The sequence below is a fragment of the Dreissena polymorpha genome, chromosome 1 (genome assembly GCF_020536995.1).
Source record: "Dreissena polymorpha isolate Duluth1 chromosome 1, UMN_Dpol_1.0, whole genome shotgun sequence".
Taxonomy (NCBI): domain Eukaryota; kingdom Metazoa; phylum Mollusca; class Bivalvia; order Myida; family Dreissenidae; genus Dreissena; species Dreissena polymorpha.
This window is the reverse complement of record NC_068355.1, coordinates 124,275,257-124,297,123: the sequence shown is the minus strand read 5'-3', so window position 1 is coordinate 124,297,123 and position 21,867 is coordinate 124,275,257. Positions and strand designations below refer to the sequence as shown.

General features: G+C 34.9%; 1 protein-coding gene across 1 annotated transcript; it reads right to left on the bottom strand.

The window, feature by feature from the left end:
• Positions 1-1,376: 1,376 nt before the first annotated feature.
• Positions 1,377-19,831, bottom strand: LOC127848522 (dnaJ homolog subfamily C member 8-like). Its single transcript, XM_052381037.1, has 9 exons — positions 19,660-19,831; positions 19,302-19,403; positions 13,981-14,037; positions 12,031-12,097; positions 11,221-11,315; positions 9,909-9,980; positions 8,899-8,990; positions 7,746-7,821; positions 1,377-2,659 (listed from the first exon to the last, which is right to left on the bottom strand). Exons 1-9 carry the CDS (start codon positions 19,762-19,764, stop codon positions 2,546-2,548), a joined length of 780 nt encoding a protein of 259 aa, XP_052236997.1. The 5' UTR covers positions 19,765-19,831; the 3' UTR covers positions 1,377-2,545.
• Positions 19,832-21,867: the final 2,036 nt, after the last annotated feature.

The following is a 21,867-nucleotide window of genomic DNA, read 5'->3' as shown; positions in this document are numbered from 1 at the left end:
GGACCAACAAATTATGTTATATGCCAAATATTACACAGCTGGGCCTTGTCATTATGGAAAAAAAGATTGTTTATAGTATTTTTGCTTCATAACTTTATATATAAGCAGTTGCCCCCTGAGACATGGCCATTCTAAACCAATGATGCATGATTGAAACTAACTTAGAAGAGGACCACTGGACGATGTTACATACAATATATTAGACATCTGACACTTGTGGTTTCAAACATTTTTGAAGTTCTCCTTTTTTTAAATATATTTGTATCACTGTTCTGTTGACCTACACATGCAACAAACCAGAATGATTTGACAACTTTGAAAGAGGGTTACCCAAATAGCATTCCTTTCTATACGATCATCAACACATTATGGTAATTTTACAGAAATCCTCGGGATATATCTACAGATGAGTGCAAAGCTTTAAATTTTAAGTTATTTTGATACATAAATGTATATAATTTATGTAACCCCTGAAGGCAATTGTCAACCCTAAGGTCATGATAGAAACAAGAGATATGTTCGTCAGAAACACAATGCCCCCTATTGCGCCGCTTTGATTTTTTTTTTTACCTTGAACTTCCACCACTCGATATGTGCAGCTTCATGAGAACGCCGCTTTGAATTCTTTTTTTTTTACCTTTGACCCTGAAGGATGACCTTGACCTTGAAGGATGACCTTGACCTTGAACTTCCACCAGTCTATATGTGCAGCTTCATGAGAACGCCGCTTTGAAAACAATTTTTTTTTACCTTTGACCTTGAAGGATGACCTTGACCTTGAACTTCCACCACTCAAAATGTGCAGCTTCATGAGATACACATACATGCCAGATATCAATATTGAAAAAGTTATGGCCAATGTAAAAGTTTTCGGACAGACAGACGCCATATATTTGACATTTGACCTTTAAGGATGACCTTGACCTTCACCTTTCACCACTCAAAATGTTCAGCTCCATGAGATACACATGCATGCCAAATATCAAGTTGCCATCTTCAATAGTGAAAAAGTTATGGCCAAAGTTTTTTTCGGACAGACGGACAGACTGACATACACACATACTGACATACAGACATATTGACTGAGGGACAGTTCAACTGCTATATGCCACCCTACCGGGGGCATAAAAAACTTAGAAGAGGTCCACAGGACGATGTTACACAAGCACTCTTAAACTGCAAGGCTAAGCCAGAGGTTTTTCTTTTGTCAAGTTACATCGTATGTTAGTACTCGGCCAATTTTTTTCATATCCTAAAAAATGGCATTCTCTTATATAGTGAAAAATCTAGCAAATCTACAATAAAATTCCTGTTGGGCTTAGAAAGCAGATCTTACAACAAAAGTGTAGGAACTTAAAAGCAGAACTAAAGACGTCCATGTTTTAGCACATTGTTTTCAAATCAAATATCTTCTTTGTGATATACATGAACTCTCATTCTTCATCAGAATCAGACGTATTTACAGATGATCAACATGAAGTTACTATAATGTATAATTAACAAGCAAATTCGTTGAATTGATATCCCCCGCCAATATGCTTCTGGACACAAAAGTTTTATATTTGACACTAAAAAAAGCATTTTTTCAAGAAACAAAGGGCCATAACTCCTATATTAACAGATGGTGTACAATGCCATTTGGCGCACATCATCTTCTTATATATATATATATATACTCATAACAAGTTTCGATGAAATCTGCCAAAGCACTTCCAAGAAATGGCTCCAGACACACACAAAAAAGCATTTTTTCAAGATAAAAAGGGCCATAACTCCGTTATTAACGGATGGTGTACAATGCCATTTGGCGTGCATCATCCTGTTATCCATATATGTACTCATACCAAGTTTCAATGAAATCCGCCAAAGCACTTCCAAGATATGGCTCGGGACGGACGGAAAGACGGATGGACGGACAACGCCAAAACAATATCTTATCAAATTCTTATATTTATGAACATGCCAATACCCTTGATAAAAATTTGTACGATGATGAAAAATATGTGTACATGTATTTCACGTGAGAAAATCATTATGGCTAAACATGTCATTATATTGCAAAATTAAGGTCAAAAGATGTAACAATCAATATTTTTCCATTTTTCTACAATAAACAGAATCATGTACTTCCAACAACCTCATCAGTTGAAGACTACAACAACATTAATTGGAGGTCTATTGTCCGTACACAGTCATAGGTAATATACATCAAACAACTTCAGTACACAAAAATCACATCAGCTACAGTTAAAATATACCCCTGAAAGTTTCACCTTTATCCAAAATCAATAGTTAACAAGGTCAGTAGAATACTATAACCCTAGACTCTTTGTAACATCTTGAAGTTTGGTTTCGTTCGAAACGTGACACACCAGAGCACTATCTTAAACACTTTTGCGTAAATTCCAAACTTGATACATTTTCACTATAATTCGGTGTATGTCTCATAAATGTTCATGCAATGCTGCTCCAGTTGTTGGACAAAAGGATATTAGTTATTTCTACTTTGACACAAACTGTTCACATTCATTTTATAAGTAATGTCCTATCTTTTTTCCAGTTTAGGTTTGGGCGGTCTAAAGGTACCCTTCATTTTCTTGTGAGATTTCTTCTGAGAGCTAAACTGGCGCCAACTGTCAACACGACCCGTCCTACTTTCCTGAAAATCAAATAAAATATCAGCCTTAAAGCCTTGACATTTTTCTTTGAAAATATACAGTGTTGATATTGAGTTTTGTTCTAGAAAAAACTTGGCTTAACTCACAATGGTAAAAAGTTATCCCAGATTAGCCTGTGAAGTCCTCACAGGCAAATCAGGGACTACACCTCTGCTTTAATGGACTTTTTCATGTGAAGGAAGTCTTTTCTATATGAAAATCCAGTGTATATAACAAAATGGTACCTGATCAGCCTGTGCAGACTGTACAGTCATGCTAATCTGGGACCACACTTTACAAACATGCATTAAGCCCAGTTTTCCCAGAACAAGACTCTATTGAACCCTTTGTGCACAGAGTGGTTACATTCTTTGCTTGGTGTCACACATGATGTCATCAGGTATGATCATTAAAACTGTGTGCTATCTGTAAATTATCCAAATTACCGGGTAAACAGCCTAGAAAAAATTGTGATTTGGACAAACCTTAAAATAATGGTTGGATTCTATGAAATATAACTGTCACCAGACTGTGATGGCATGTCGCATAAACTAGAGTGCATTGATGGTCCTAAGGCACTCACCTGACTTCAAGGCATATCAATTATCAAAGATGAGATCTAGTCACCTTTGACTTCTATGACCAAGTTGTAAATGTTTGAATGAACAATAATATCCAAGACAAACATTTAAAATAAGTCAATTGTCATAAGATAAACAAGGAATGAGTTCACAAGACACGGATGCCCCCAACTGTAACTTTGTCACTACATGCAACTACTTAATAAAAACTACTTGAATTAGAGAGCAGACACCATGCTGAATGTTTAAAAGGCACCCCGTGACCTAGTTTTTGGCCCGGCATGGCCCATGTTCAAACTTGACATAGACATTATCTAGATACAACTTCTGACCAAGTTTGGAGAAGATCGGATGAAAACTACTTGAACAAGAGTGCCAAATTGTCACAAGATACGCCCGTTCGAAGGTCTAAGACACCATGCTCAATGCTTGAAATGCACTAAGTGACCTCGTGACCTAGTTATTTACCCGGCATGACCCATATTTGAACTTGACCTAGATATCATTAAGATGTAACATCTGACTAAATTTGGTGCAGACCAGATGAAAACTACTTCAATTAGAGAGCAGACACCATGCTAAATGCTTGAAATGCACTATGTGACCTCGTGACCTCGTTTTTGACCCGGCATGACCCATATTCGAACTTGACTTACATATCATCTAGACACAACTTCTGACCAAATAAGGTGAAGATCAGGTGAAAACTACTTCAATTAGAGAGCGGACATCATGCTAAATGCTTGAAATGCACTAAGTGACCTCGTGACCTAGTTTTTGACACGGCAGGACCCATATTTGAACTTTACCTACATATCATCTAAACACAACTTCTGACCAAATTTGGTGAAGATCGAGTGAAAACTACTTCAATTTGAGAACGGACACCATGCTTAATCCTTGAAATGCACTAAGTGACCCCGTGACCTAGTTTTTGACCCAGCATGACCAAGTTTGGTGAAGATCGGATGAAAACTATTTGAATTAGGGAGCAGACACTGCTTTGGAGGCCGCCCGCCAAGGGTGAAACTATAATACGTCCCGTTTTTAAAAACGGGCGTATAATAAGAGAGCCAACACAATGCTGAATGTTTGAAACGCACTAAGTGACCCCGTGACCTAGTTTTTGGCCTTGCATGACCCATGTTTCAACTTGGCCTAGGCATTATCAAGATACAACTTCTGACCAAGTTTGGTGAAGATCGGATGAGAACTACTTGAATTAAAGAGCGGACACAAAAAGTGTAACAGACAGACAGAAAGACTGACCGACGGACATTGCGAAAACTATATGTTGGGGGCATAAAAATTTAACATTTACAATATTTATTAAAAACAAGATGTGTTTGTGAAACACTTTGTCCCCCCCCCCAATATATTTGACCGTTGACCTTGAAGGATGACCTTATCGTTCAACACTCAAAATGTGCAGCTCCATGAGATACACATGCATGCCAAATATCAAGTTGCTATCTTCAATATTGCAATAGTTATGGCCAATGATAAAGTTTAACGCAAACAAACAAACCAACAAACAGACAGGGCAAAAACAATATGTCCCTCAGTATAGACTGGGGGACATAAAAATAAGATTAGACATTCTGACCTAGTTTTTAATACACTAAACTTGAACTTTGCAAAGACTTATCTGAGACTTGATCAACTAGTTTTTTACAACCCTTTATTCAAATGAAACTTGTCTTAGAAATTGTAAAGATAAATATTCTGACCAAAGAATCTTAAGTTAGCATGAACCAATGATTTTTTCAAACATAAATAATTGATGTAAAATGCTTGCAGGAATAATATTTAAGGTCTAAGAAGGCATTTCCTTTTTGTTTTAATGGATTTCTTTGAAAATTATATTTTTTTATTATTTTGTTGGCAACAAGAGGTTACGAATTTTAAAATATTTAAATTAATTTTCTAACAAAAACTGGTTCCATGAGTAGCATGGAACAATAATTTTTTAAAACATAAGTAATTGATGATAAATGAATACAGAGATAATATATAGGGTCTAGTAAAGCATTTAATGTTTGTTTTAATAGGTTACTCTGAAAATTCTATTTTTCATGATTTTTTTTGGCAACAAGGGGTTACGAACTTAAAAAAAAAATGTTATTGTTTTTTTTACCCCAAACTGGTACTATGATATTACTGGATGACATGCACAACTTCACCAAAACATTTATAATTATATTGTTGATTCTTGAAAATGTTTCTCCTCTAATCACTAAAAATACCACTTTTTATCAGAAAATTCATACAGAATTTTAGAACTTTACTTTTTTTCAACAAGCATATACATGTAGCCTATTTTACTTTTTATTCAGGCACAAGTACTTTTCAGTCACTTAAGAGTTAAGTTGCCTGTCTTTACTTAATGAAATTTTTTTTCCGCACTTTGAGACATTTTATTAAATATTTCATGTCTTAACAACACCCAACGGCTAATAAATTTAGATATCAAGTACTTACATACTAACATGACCATTCTAGGCGGGCAACCTAGCAACCCTGATTAGTTCATATCTTCCTATCAATCTGTTACATGTGTTGTGAATCATTTTATCAGAAAACATTTAATGTTTGTTTTAACTTTTAAATAATTCAATGAAGTGATATTGTTATTGACTGATAAAACCAACATGCTGACTAAAAGGGAATATTTTCTAAATTTATTTGCATTTTAATCTTTGCCTAAATGTTTTTCAAACTAAATATAAAATTGACGAATTTGATCCAAACAAAACAAACATTTATGTAATAGTAGTTTCAAGATTAAAATTTGTAAAAAAAGTTTTATCAGATATTGGTCACAACTTCTAAAAATATAAATTGAGTGACCAAGCTATGGGAATTCATGAATTTATCGAATAGAAGGATAAACTGAAATATGATGTATTTTGCTATGATTTATGCACTTAAGTTGAGCCTTACGCCTTGAGGCGTACTTATAACATTTATTGCCAGTGTTCTTCACCAAATTCAAGGAAATATTACTTGTTATTCATTTGTGTAATGGTATATAACAATTTCGTGGTCAAATATTTGAAGACAACATTAGAAACGAAAACTTGTCAGCTGCAATTTTCCATGTGGTTACGGAAATTACCGATCGTTGGTTTCCGAAAAACAAATTGTCGCGGTTTTTGCATAACACTATTGTTGCGCCCGAGGATTTTGGTGTTACCGACTATTACTGGTTGATAAATTAATAATTTTGATTATCATGTTATACTTTTGTGATTTCAAGGCTGATAAACTTAAAATATGAAAGCTATTCTGTCGTTTGGCATATATCTGTCGATCGATCTGTCCAATCAGTAATTCCCGTAACCACTCGTAAAATTGTAGCAGACACAAAATTGAATAAAAATTCTTATGTTTTACACAAATATTCTATCACTTTCTTGCTCAAAACTAATACATGAATGATTTAAAAGTAATATTTCATTGTTTTCAGCCAGGAACATTGTCCATGACCACGAAAAAAACAAAAACTTTTTTGGTTACAATATTTATTTTCTAAAAAGCTTGCATGCCGCTTGTCATTGAATGTTCTGCAAGATAAATATGTTGACGTTCTTTATTGGATGATTTCAGACTGTTTAATCAAAACAGAAAAGAGCTTTTAAACGTAATTTAGACCCATGTTAAGCGAGATAATAAAGTACCACTTTTTGTTCACTGCCAATTTGTGACATTACGAGTTGCCTACCTTGTTGGTTCATGCTACTTAAGTGGTTAATAGATTTTCTAAACATTTGACTTGTAGACCAAGTTGTTGGAAACACTTAACCCAGATTCAATCTTTGACCCAGATTCAATCTTATGACCCAGATTCAATATTATCCTAGATATTGTCAAGTTAACATTCACACCTAGCTTAATCAAAATACAGTAAACAAGAGTGCCAAACTGTCACAAGATACCCCCGTTTGAAGGTTTTGGACACCATGCTAAATGCTTGAAATGCACTAAGTGACCTCGTGACCTAGTTTTTGACCCGACATGACCAGTATTTGAACTTGACCTAGATATCACTTAGACACAACTTCTGACCAAATTTGGTGAAGATCGAATGAAAACTACTTCAATTAGAGAGCGGACACCATGCTTAATCCTTGAAATGAACTAAGTGACCTCGTGACCTAGTTTATGACCCGGCAATACCCATATTCGAACTTGACCTAGATATTGTCAAGATACAACTTTTGACCAAGTTTGGTGAAGATTGGATGAAAACTATTTGAATATGAGAGCGGACACTGCTGTGGACGCCGCCTGCCCGCCGCCAAGGGTGAAACTATAATACGACTTTTTTCAAAACGGGCTTATTAAAATGGTAACTTGCTTAAAGTTGACGAAGCACATCTCACTGTGATGGATACTGAATGCGGATTGCTCACAATAGTGAGCACTTTGTGCTCAGAAAAATCAAAAAGGATTTAACTAGTCTTTATGTCACTTTATACTTTTGCATTTTGTTGATAGAACTTACCTCAAAGTTCTTGTTCCACTCTTTTTGCACCTGTTCTTTTTCCTTCTCAGTTTCTTCCTCCTCGGCTTTCCTCTTTCTAAAAACATAAAAGCATTAACAAGATTTAGGTAAAGCAGGTTTAAAACCATGTTTAGCATCACTTTTTTCTTTTTGAGTTTTTGCTTTTTTTCATAGATATTTTAAGTAAAGCAACTCTACAAACAATTCCTTTCCAATAGGCTAAACCCTCTTTATTTTAACTTGAATGGCAGCAAAAGCCTTAGGCTTATTGAGACACTGTCGAGTCCAATGTCTGGTGTCTTTGTGTTTAATAAAAATAATTCTCCCACAGAGGAGGCTAAACCCATGACCAATTTGTTGCAATGCGGACACAATATCTGCTACACCACAGCTACCCTTCGATTGCCCAAGCTGCTGGGATGACAAACGGCTGTGTCAAAACAAGCCCAATACTGTGTGTCGTGTTCTGTGAAAATTGGGCAAAATGCATGTGCGTAAAGTGTCGTCCCAGATTAGCCTGTGCAGTCCGCACAGGCTAATCAGGGACGACACTTTCCGCTTTAATGGTATTTTTCCTTTTATAAGGAAGTCCTTTTTACCGGAAACCTTGTTTAGGCGGAAAGGGTCGTCCCTGATTAGCCTGTGCGGACTGCACAGGCTAATCTAGGACGACACTTTACGCACATGCATTATGCCCAGTTTTCTCAGAACAAGACACCTGTAATATTGTGACCTTCATTATCCGCGGCCACAGATAAACACCTTTTTTGCTGGGCCACAGTCACACAATTTTACTGGGTGTGATGTATACAAGTTTAAGAAATAACATATTTCCATCTTTAAAAGGTTTGAAACGAAAAAAAACAGTTCTGCACATGCATAGAAATAGCCTCTTCTAAATTATAATCCTTCAATATGCTGTTAAAACACTGTTTAGATTGCGTGTGTGTAGTCATACACCTTAATAAACCCAAGGATTCAACTGCCATAAAAAATAGCTAACCCACATATTTGTCAGAAACCCAAATTTGTGGTTCAGACAAACCAAACAATCAATGAAAATTAAGTTCCCCAACAAATTATATTTTACAGTATTAAAAGATCATATTAATGTAGTCCATATTAAATACGGCCAGTAGTAAATCCATCGCACCGTTCATGCATGTCTTTTGTTTCCTTCTCAATCCTCAGTCTCTCCAGGTCCGCAAACAGCTTGCAGGTCTGTACATAAACTGCATGCTTATACTGAAACACAGCCAGTCCAGTTACAATAAATATTTTTTACTACCAGTTGGCACCTATCAAGTTGGTTAGAACACTTAGTCAGTATTTTTCAACAAATATAAGCTTAAGAATAACTTTGAATAAAGCCTTTTTATAATCATTTGTAGTTTTTCAAAATGTTTACCAAAATCTTCTCTCAAAGTCTGTCGAAAGTTGTTGAAGTCAAAATTCTTTTAGATCATTAAGGTTAATTAACTGTTGAAGTTTGAATGAGATCCACCTAGAAATGTACGTGGAGTTGCAAACAAAAGCTTCAGACGAGTCTAAATTCTGTGCACTATTAATTTACCATGTTAATCATTAAACATTATTGTCACTATAAATTTACAATGTTAATCATTAACCATTATTTTTAACTGGGCCCAGACGGGCAAACCAATGTTTTTAACAAGAGATGTGTTTGTCAGAAACACAATGCCCCCTAATGCGCCGCTTTGAATTTCTTTTTTTACCTTTGACCTTGAAGGATGACCTTGACCTTTCACCACTCAAAATAAGCAACTCCATGAGATACACATGCATGCCAAATATGAAGTTGCTACGTTCAATATTGCAAAAGTTATGAAGAAGGTTAAAGTTTTGGTTAAGGTTAAAGTTTTGGTTAAAGTTTTTGAATATTTCTTTTTGACCTTTGACCTTGAAGGATGACCTTGACCTTTCAACACTCAAAATGTGCAGCTACATGAGATACACATGCATGTCAAATTTCAAGTTGCTATGTTCAATATTGCAAAAGTTATGAAGAAGGTTAAAGTTTTGGTTAAAGTTTTGGGACACACACACACATACAATGACAGACAGGCCTAAAACAAAAACACTATAGAATTGGCATATTGTTCTTAAAACAAGAAAACATCCAATTAAAATACAATCACTTACTTTTTCTATATCATCTTCTGGTACAATTGTTGGCTTCCCTTCTTTTTTCAACTTCTTCCTTTGGACTTTAATCTACAATAAAAAAGTAAGTACCAATAAATGTGGTACTTATTTGTCGGACACAATTTATGAAGGATTTAGTGGGTCAACTTATTGACGAAATTCTATGCTTACAAACACTTATGTTTAACGTTTTATATCATACATCATAAATATATATAATATAAAACAATCCACGACATTTAAGACAGAATGAAAATACCACAAAATATCGTGTCAACACAATTAAATGAGACCACAGCAAAACTTGTCTCTATAAATCAATAACCACTGATTTGCTTAATTTAAATATAAACATGAATAAACAAAAATGAAGACCCAACAATGTGCTTGTCTTTACCAAACTATTTTAAGAGAATTTCATACAGATTTGTGTTGAGAGATACTTTTGCAAGCAAACAGTATCTTGTTCAACAAGTTGTTACTCACAAGACAGCTCATTGTGCACATGTATGCCGTAAACGTTTCTAATTATGCAATCATTTTGCCAGGGATGAAGCAGAAATATCAACAAAAAGGCCATGGGCCCTAAGGTGCTCATCTGAGACCAAACAACTAGACTATTCTAAACTAGACCTAACATAGCCATGTAAAGAAAATTGACCATGTTTCATTTATATTGGACCATAAATTTGACTTTTAGAGTGTAAACAAGGTTTAACTATAGCCATATAAGGAAAACTGTCCGGACCCTGTATGGCAGTTATGTTTTTCAAAAGATCCGAACCATTTTCAAACTTGAAATGAAGATTGGACAAAAAGTATAACTTCTACAGAGTTAACAAGGTTTTACTTTAGCTACTATAGCCATATTAGAAAAAGGAACGGTTAGAAAAATGTCGGATCAGTGTGGGGACTTCATATTACAAACGCGCGGTTGCACTTTTATCAATTTAACACATTTAATGACAAACTTCAAAACATGCTAAAATCTGTGAACAGGCCCCTTTAAACAGTTGTTTCCAGAAAAATAAGAGATTCAATTGCAATCCCGTGTTGCTTGTAACTTCTATGAGTTGCTTGAAAATCATAATTTTATCAATTTCGATCATATGATAAATACAAAATTCACATGTACAACATAATATTATATGAAACAAAACATAACAAAAAGTAGTATTATTGTATTGAAAAGCTTAGGAGAACAAGGCCTTACAAGTTTGTGTCTATAGACAGACTGTTCTGTAAAACCCAGTCTATTTACTGCAGGTCTGGGGTTGGGGGTTGGCATGACTACAAATGCTTTACCTACCATTTCATCCACCCGGATCTTGGCCTCGTCTATTATCTCCCTGCATCGCTTCATGCCTTCTTCATTCTGCAATGTTTTGTATGCCTTGTTTACAGCTGCAACAAACAAAAAGCTACCTTTTTAACTTAACTTTCAACATGACACCCCCCCCCCACTGTCCCATTATCAATTGACAAATATATCAGCATCAATAAGTATTAATTGAGTCCTTCCAGCATATTGCAATATTCCAATTGACTCAGGAATGTATTTGGTTTAAACATTATTTTCATCCACTTGCCTTCAACCAGACAATGTATCAATCTTTTGTTCATATAGGAATTAAAATCTATTCACCACTTCAATGGCTGGACAGAAAAAGGCCACATTTATCAAGGCTTACCTCCAAAAGCTACCTGTGACCTACCTAATTTATCAAGGCTTACCATCAAAAGCTACTTGTGACCTTTCTAATTTATCAAGGCTTACCTTTAAAAGCTACCTGTGACCTTTTAATTTATCAAGGCTAACCTTTTAAAGCTACTGTGAGCTATCTAATTTATCAAGGCTTACCTTCAAAAGCTACCTGTGACCTATCTAATTTATCAAGGCTTATCTTCAAAAGCTACCTGTGACCTATCTAATTTATCAAGGCTAACCTTCAAAAGCTACCTGTGACCTATCTCATAAATCAAGGCTTACCTTCAAAAGCTAACTGTGATCTTTTTAATTTATTAAGGCTTCGGTTCAAAAGCTACCTGTGACCTATCTAATTTATCAAGGCTAACCTTCAAAAGCTACCTGTGACCTATCAAATTTATCAAAGCTTACCTTCAAAAGCTACCTGTGACCTATCTTTGTCATCGGGATTCTTATCAGGATGTACCAATAGTGACATCTGCAAAATAATATTAATACACAGTTAATACATTAAACTGAAGATTGATTAGAATTCTAATGAATTTTATCTATTTTTTTCACAATTCCTAAGACCAGAAACACTTAAAACAAGCACATCCGTTGAATTGTTTTTCCCCACCAAATAAACTGTCTTTATGGATCTGTGCAAATCTCTTGATATACAGTAGAATCATTAAATGAAGAGTAATGATTAAAATGTAATAATTAAGTGTAGGGTAATTGTTTTTGTGAATTGCAATTCTTCTCATTGATATCTACACATCCATTAAGTATCATGTTGAAATCTTGTTGCATATCTGATATATAGCCCTGAAATGTTACATCATACAAAAAACAAGAAAGTGCAATAACTCTTAGATAAGAAAGTGCAGGGTTATGGTTCTTGTGAATGGCACTTCTTCCCATTGATTTCTACACACCCATGAAGTTTCATGTCGAACAGTTATATCATATCTGAGATATAGCACTGAAATGTTCCATCATACAAAAACAACCAAGGGCAATAACTCTTATTCAAGAAACAGAAGGGTTATGGTTCTTAAGCAAGGCACTTCTGCTCATTAATATCAATACACAAATGAAGTTTCATGTTGAAATCTTGCATGGTATCTGAGATATAGCCCTGAAAAAATTCATCATACAAAAAACACACAAAGGGCAATAATTCTTATTTAAGAAAATGTAGGGTAAAGGTTCTTGTGCATGGTACTTCTTCTCATTGATATCTATACACCTATACAGTTTCATGTTGATCTCTAAAAGTTTTGTGACAGATAAACGGAAGTACTGACAGACGGAAAGACAAGCCCAATTCTATGTCTATATATCGATAAAAAGAAACAAAAGTACAGCAAAACGCATTGAAATTATGTGAATAATAAACTTGGGAGTATAAATAGCTTAGTTTCAAAAAAATGCCATAACATGTTATGCTGCTGGAGTAAATCAAGTAAGTACACTTCAGCAATTTTTTTGCCTTCTTTATAAAGTAACAAAAAAACTACACATTTCCCAATTGCTGCCCGAAAAAAAAACAGCTAAAGGTTTCCAACACAAAAAAAAGTGTAAATAAAATGCAACATTTAGTTAATTTTTCTATGCAGTTCTTTGGCTTGAACCTAAGTAAATATCATCATGACAACTTGACAACACTTAGTTATCAATTTTAAACTATTTGTTAGCAAATACACCAATTTCCTAATCTGAAGACTCCATGAAGCAAATTTTCCCAATGTCAGAGTTTTAAGTGCTAATTTTTCCCAATTGGGCTGGTACAGGTACATTACACAGTTGGGCAAAGAAAATTGACTAAGGTAAAGAAGAATTATTTTATTTTGGCATAAAACTTAAAAGAAATCTATAATTTCTACACACAGTAAGTTTCTTAAAATAACAAGACATGTGTCCATACGTCACGGATACCACCAAAGTCCACTTTTGTCTTAAAACTCAACTGTGAAAAACAAGCTGTTTTATTGTCAAATCTGACCATTGACTTCTTAGTGTGACCTTGACATTATAGATAGAGCAAAAGGTTTTCACATGACATTTCATCTTATGGTGGTAAACCTTTGTGAAAAATTCAAAATCCATCAATACACTGCAAAGACATGATGATGTCTGAGACAGTAAGCTTCACACAGATATCCAGTGTGACAGCATAGGTATATGTCGTCTTCTTCAAAGGAGGGCATGAAAACTGAGGTAATTGCCATATTATCTTGAGATTTTTATGAAGATTGAATATAGCTAAAATGCAATTACATAACATTACTGCATTAATAATAATTGTACATCATGGCTGGAAATGAGAATTGATTCCATTACATATATAACAGGATGACACAGTTTGGATTTTACCTGTCTGAACTTCTTTTTTAGATCTGCCATTGGGGTGTCCGGGTCGCATTGTAGCACCTGACAAGGATACAAAAATGATTTAATCTTGAAAGGTTTAAAGGGGGTTATTGCATCAAAATATTTACTTGTTCAACACTTATAGTTAAATGTTCAAGTGCTAAAAAATGTTCTAGGTACATATAGTTCAAAGGAACAAATCTATTTATCCTAAAAGGACTAGTAATTTAACTGTATTCCTTTTACAACAAATGGTAGTTTTAGGCATTAAAAAAAAACATGTTTGTTTCAGGTTACAGCTAAAAAAAATGAGGGTCGGTAGGTCGGGAATTTTTTTTATCTGTAGGATCTGATATTAACTGGTGGCAACAGTGTGAATCAGATATGCGTCAATAACCCCATGTCACTGTACCACATTAATTGGTCCGAACAGTGTACTTCTCCGCGATAAAACCATGGCAAGTTACGTAAGAGACTGATGATAGCCAACGAGTGTTATCCTCCTGGAAATTGTGCTTTTAATGCATAATATTATCAAAACATTTTTTTCGACACGTAAAGTGTTTTAACAAATCAATATTTAATTCATAACAAATATAACACAAGTATAAATGTTCTGTTAAATTCCCAAATGAGAATAATAATTTGTAATCCGAAACACACTACAGATGTTAACACGACGTTGACAAATGCTTCCAATATAGTCATCATGTATATTACCTGACAAAAAAGCACGAAAATTATGTGGCAATGTACAAGGTCAAGGTATACGCATGTAAAGTGTGCGTGTATTGATTATTTGATACAAACTTTGAAGCGCAGAGAACATTGAATTCTGTTGATTTCTGTTAAAAGTTTCTTTGGTATTTTTTAACACAATTATATCGCGAATAATTTGATATTTCCTCTAAATTAATTTCAAATCAAATACGCTGTATCTTTATCTTTACGATCTTTTAGTTGAGTTATTATTGAGACAGTAATTGTACTGTATACTGATTCAAGAAAACATCTGGACAGAACTGGATTAAGTGTTCAGTGCCTTCCCCAGGAATTTTTTCAGGCGCCCCGGGGCTGATCGGGGTGGGATTGGGAGGGGTGTCCCCTCCCGGCGTAGATTTTTTTGTAAATTTAACGTGTCAATTCACGTTCTGTGGTGCGTTATAACTTAAAGAAAAACAGCGTCAAAAGACGTCATTTGGTGCGCTATGACTCTTCAAAAAAATCCCCCAGTCATTTAAAAATATATATTTTTTATATTGTTTAATTGCTTTAAAACTTTTCCGCACAGATAGTAAAATCCCGACTCGAACGACTCCCAATACATCCGTTTCAACCCGACTCTATTACTGTATACTTACTATTTTTCAAGTTTCTATTTATTACCCGATAATCCCGTTTATTCCGTTTTTATCAATCTCTTTCTGGTAAATATTTACGATAAAAGCTTTAAGTAATTTCTTTAACACAAACCTTGCCATTTTTTAAGTGACTATTTATAGATTTGATGAAATATTGCCTCTGAATATGCGTCAATCCCCTGACCTGTTGTGTGCTTGTTAAAACGCTCAATACACGCCATTTGTATGCAATAGACGCGACGTTGTACATGCTGCAAAATTTTCGCGCTCTTTTTAATTGAGAAAAAGATTCGACACAAAATAAATTTGCACTGCTAATTTGAAGCAAAAATATTTAACGTTGCGGTTACATTTAGGCCACGACTTTTTTTTTTATTGGTTTACAAAAATTATTTTGAAAATGGTCCATCGGGCGGTCGAAAAAAAAAAAAAAAAAAAAAAAACATTGGAAAAATAAGTTAATACTAATAACATCAGAACAAAGACATCATATCTTTTATAACCTTAACACAGAGACGAAAAATCAAATTATGCAATGAAACACATCTATATCTTCAAATGAAATGAGTCACCTAAAAGCACCTTTTGTAACATCAGGCAATTTTAAACACTCCATTAAATGACATGCGTTCTTCTCCCATTAAAACGAAAAACTGCGCTTCATTTCCGTAATTCGATGCGCACCATTACGCAATGCGATGCCCGTTGCATAAATCTTATATAAGATAAACTACTCATACACAAAGTATGTGTTTGCTCTTATTGGACTTATGACATCGTCCATGAAAAAAAATCGAGGTAGATCGATCCCCGCGTCGTCGCGGTAAAGTTGTTGTTGTCATGAAAACTCGTTGATTTACAAAGCAAAACGTCTTATTTGAACTGACGCGAATTAAAGGGATCTTTTCACGCTTTGGTAAATTGACAAAATTGAAAAAAGTTGTTTCAGATTCGCACATTTTCGTTTTAGTTATGATATTTGTGAGGAAACAGTAATACTGAACATTTACCATGGTCTAATATAGCCATTATATGCATCTTTTGACGATTTTAAAACCTAAAAATTATAAAGCGTTGCAACGCGAAACGATTGAATAATTTGGAGAGTTCTGTTTTTGTCGTTAAATTTTGTGAAACTACGAAGATTGCTTATATAAGGTATAAAATACGCCAAGCATGTGTACTCGGCGGAATAGCTCAGTAGGCTAAAGCGTTTTTACTTCAGGACTCTGGCAGGACTCCAGGGGTCACTGGTTCGAAACCTGCTCCGGGCACTGTTCTTTTCCTTTTTTAAATTTTAATCTTGATTTTTTACTGGAGCTTTTACGATCCAATGTTTACATTTATCAATATAAAGCATTTAATGAATAAGTTAAAAAATGCCAAAATCTGTGAAAAGGCCCCTTTAATACAATCATATTTGTCAACTTGGCTTTTGCTTTATTTTGATAATTTAATCCAAAGTTTAATGTTAGCAAGTGTTTTTACTGGAATTGTAAACAAGGAGCCATGCAGTTAAAGTCTTTCGAAAATGTGCAGTCGGTGTGAATTGACAGTTTGACGTCATCAAAGGAAAGCCGCTTGCTGTCTGAAGCAATAAAGCGACAAATTTCGCGCCGACAAAATTGGCTTCCTTTGTCTAGCAATCAACATGCCGAACCAATCGTGCGTTTGTTTCTCAATTGCAATCCTCCAATTTAATTATAATTATAGCACGTGCATAGCTCCGCCTTCGAATCTTTTGCAGAGAACGGAGGCGGAGTTTAACGGATAATTGAGCTAGTGTTTTACGCAAGTTGAGTTCCGATTTGCCGAAATTACTCGGCCCTGAGCATTAAAACGACAAATACATTTATCAATGATTTTCCGAGATATACCGATTTGTTCCGATTTCCAAACTTTCTGTACAGTTCCTATAAACTATGGCGGACGTGTTTACAAAATTCCTAAACACATATATCGTAAATAATGGCAGTGTTTTATTGGATTATTTATACTAATTATCAAATTGCAAGGTAATACTTTTTTATCTACTATAATATCGGGTTTGTTTAATATAATAAACATGTTAAACAATATAGTTGCGTCACAGACTCGGAAATAAATTTTGATGCGGTCGACATTTTACTGACGCTGATTTTCCTATTGTCTGTAATTAAATAATTTTTGAGAAGTGCCCATAAAAGGACTGGTACATACTGTGTCTCATTGAAAAATATCCCGATCTCTGTAATATATGTAAACCAATCGTTGATTGTACTTACTTGATTTTATTCGCAACCGTACTCAAACCGGATCGTTTTTTTGTCTCGTTTCGCTCGTTTTTCAGTGCGGTCGGGAATAAAATATATATAAAAAAGACGATTTTCCGATTTTATTTTTTTTCCCATTTTCCAAAAATTAGGGTCGGCGGTTTTGTAAACCAAGAAATATAAAAGTCGTGGCCTTACATTCGGAAGTGTGTTTCGGATTAAAAACGTGTTAACATCAACTTACGGGAATGGGTTTTGGATTACAAATTAAATTATTCCCATTTGAGATTTCAACAAATATTAACCGTTGCGTTACAAATTCAACGATAATTTGTTTAAACACTTTACGAGTCGAAAAAATGTTTTGACGGAATTATGCATGAAATTCACGTTGTCCACGAGGATCACGGCCGGTTGCCATCATCAGTCTTCTAACTATCGATTATCGGACGAAACATTTACAAGTGTGCCTAATTAATTCAACGAAAATTTGTTAAAGCGCATTACGTGTCGAATAAATGTCAGAAAAACGAGGTTAATCAGTTCTATAAATGGACATGTTGAAATATACATGTACTGGAATTAAATAAATTGTTATCACATAATTGTAACCGGGAGTCATTTGCACAACTTACTCGCTATAATAATTAATTGTTTACCACTTGCAATTAATTTCTCGCATTAATTATGAGTCATAGGTAACACTTGTTTACAGTAAAAAGGTGTGATGATGATGCCCTAAACCGTATTTAATGTTTTGTACTGTACTAATTACCGGTTTATATTACTCAAATGGTACAACTTCTTACTAATCAAGCTGCGATAAACTCTTACTTCATGCCCGACGTCAATCAAAAATAATGGTCGATAGTTAACCCCGCCCTCATAAGCATTCGCGTAACCGATTGGACAATGAACTTCACAGTTTGACGACTGGAAAGTTACCAGATACATTAATGACCGTGTAATGTGGCTAGAATAATCGATACGCGCGTCATGCTATTCTCTTATCAGTGGATTATCCATTACCCCATGTGGTGTTTATGGCGATTACTTGTGAAAGTAGGTACCGAGTGCTCTTTTAAAACAGGGAATATTGATACACTGATAGGGAAACCTTGATTTTTTTGGACAATCTCCACTTTCTTTTACTGAAGAATACACTGATCGGAAAATTTCAAGCGCCCCGGGGACTCTGATTTCGAAATTCAAGCGCCCCGGCAAGGGGCGCTTAAATGGCCTGGGGAAGACCCTGGTGTTGGGTGTTATGAAAACACGCATAGCACGTCTACTCACCTATTGTGTAGACTGCTGTCTGCGGTGTTTGAACAAAAGAGATTAACATGTGTAAAGGCAACTCTGCCGATTTGGTCTATAATTACCAGTAATACATTGCTTTGAATGGCATTATTTTAATCAATACATTTGCGATCTAAATCGCGGCCAAATAGTGTTAAACAGGATTTTTTGGGGGATAAAAAAATGCTGTCGGGGGTAAACTGACACGGTCTTATGATAAAATATGACTATTTGCTGTTACAGCAAGTAAATTTTGAGTCCTAACTCGCAAAAAAAGATAGAAGAAATTGCAATGCCCACATGTTAAAGACCAAATAATACACTGATTATTTGCCCTAAGCCAGTAATCAAATGGATACATTTGTAAAACAATAGTACATATATGATCTGACAAAGTTATGATTGAACTTGCATCAAATGGGTTTAAATTAAAGTATGTTGATCCAGGACGATTCAGCCTATCAAGCTGTTGCTTTGATGTCAAAACTGAGTCATGTTCTTCAATTGCCTTCACCTGAAATAAAACCAGATATGAATGATTTAAAACTAAGAAACTGAGAAATGTTCTGAATAATAATTAAATTGTCAACACACTAGCACGATTGTCAACCTTCAAATGTTGTGCAGAATCTTATCACTCTTGTGACCTCAGATCTTTCAATACAGATACTACCCATGATTTATACACAAATCATGAACTTAACATTTTGTCCGGATTATTAGTTCATCCGGATATTTACACAAGGAATAAACAAAACTTGTCATCAAACCTCGGTATAAAATTCGTCAAAGACTTCGTCTTTCTCTGCAATTTCAGGTTTTGCTCCATCAACAGATGACGATGATGTGGTATTTGCATCATTATTTTCAGCCATGATGCTGAAATTTGATTTCTTATTGTTTTCTTTAAAATGAAACTGAAATTATTTCCCTTTAATAAGTTTAAAATGAGTCAAACCGGTCTCAATTAATGCCGGTCAACATGATTTCAAGAGTTAAACAGTTTATATTGTTTCCCACGAAAATCAAATTTTACAGAAATTACATAACACAATAACTGTTAATACGCACTCAATGTACATGAAAAATCGTCTTTAAATGCAATAAATACAACCCTTTATGATTGGGTCATGGGACGGGGAGAGTTGCTCATGTACTTTTTGCCAATAAACCTCTGTTGTCTCATTCTAGTCCTGTACTTCTTGTAATGCATGTCGTGCATGTATATTGTTTTTATTATGTATTTAATTTGCATTCATTCCTGCAGTTGCTAGTCATAGCATGAGTTATGTCATTAGTTCAAAATCCTTTTGTTTGTGCATGGCATTATCCTTATTGTGTATAATTTACTATATGTGTTCAAACTATGTTGCTTCTTTGTGACATGTATGAAGTGATGTTGTTTCTTTATGGTGTGAAAGCTTTTTTTTTGCATGACATTATCCTTATTGCGTTTAATTTGCTATATGTGTTCAAACTATGTTGGCTCTTTGTGACATGTATGATGTGATGTTGTTCTTTATGGTGTGAAAGCTGCTGATCAGTTCCCTTCAAATCTGATTTGAGGTGATAAGTTCTTTAAACTTATCTGAAGACTTGGAATGGAAAACTTATATAACCAACATAACAAAGGGAGCTAACTCCACTCTTGGATTCCTAAGAAGAAACCTCAGTCACTGCCCTCTAGAATGCCGCAAAAATGCCTTCCTAGCACTAGTCCGCTCCAAACTATAATATGCCAGTGTGGTATGGGACCCTTTTCACCAATCAGACATTGACCGCCTAGAGGGTATCCAGCGATCAGCCGCAAGGTTCATAACCAGAGACTACCGCTCCAGAGAGCCTGGTTATGTGACCGAAATGCTTCAAAAGCTGGAACTCCCACCACTCCAAGACAGACGGCGCACCCAAAGGTTGACACTGTTATACAAGGTGGTGGAAGGGCAAGTACCGGCCATTTCTATTGAACGTTACCTTAAGCCACTTAGGCCTAAACGAACTATAAGGGAAAAACAATACGAGGGCTATATTCATCAAAACATTGTGTGTAACTTTGTGAACAATAACTCCAAGTGTTTTGAAACTATTCCATCAAAAACTGTTCTTTTTAAAATTCAATCTTCGTAAAAACTGTGATCGACTGGAATAATCTGAGTGATGACATTGTGAACTCTTCAACAATAGACATTTTCAAAGACAGTGTATTAAAACAACAATAGTGCAGCTATCGCGCACTCCACCACCGTCGAGTAAAAGCCAGAATTGGTTTCTTTGACGTACCAATCCAGATCCAGAGAGATCCAGATCCAGAGATCCAGAAACTTATTTTAAGTATCGCACTTTTGTGTTCTTTTTTCTATGTCAGTTTTTTTACCAACCCTCTCTCCTTTTATGGCAGTTTTTAGACCCTGGGTCAAGGGTCAAGATCAGCAGCTTTAACACAGCTTTTAAATTAACTAATTTATTACCCCCTTTTAGGATTGTTAGAATATTCTTTTATGTATGTTTCTCACTGTGATTCTACAACGTGTTTTATAAATTAACTTATAATTTGCATGAAATTTCTTAACTTTGTGTTCCTATGTGTATTTGTTATATTGTTATGTTTGTGTTCTGTCGGTCAAAAGCTATTCACAGCTTATGTTATAATGTTTGTATATCATACCGACAATAAACTAATATTGATTTGATATGAATTATACCCTTTACCAAGACGTATATTTGCTTCTCCTTTAAATTGCAGATGAATGTCAACAATTTTAACACTACATGCGAATTGTTTTCTATAGACAAAGAAGAAAATCAAGTGTGGGTTATTCTGCAATAATTATGGGCGGAGCTTAATGTTTCGAAAATAGTTCCGAATAAATTAAGAAAATTTTGCAGTAAAATGCACGTGCTAAAACCCGCTCTAAAAGAAATGTAATAAATGTAGCATGTATATAAATGTAATGAAAAAACACATTGCATATTTGGTG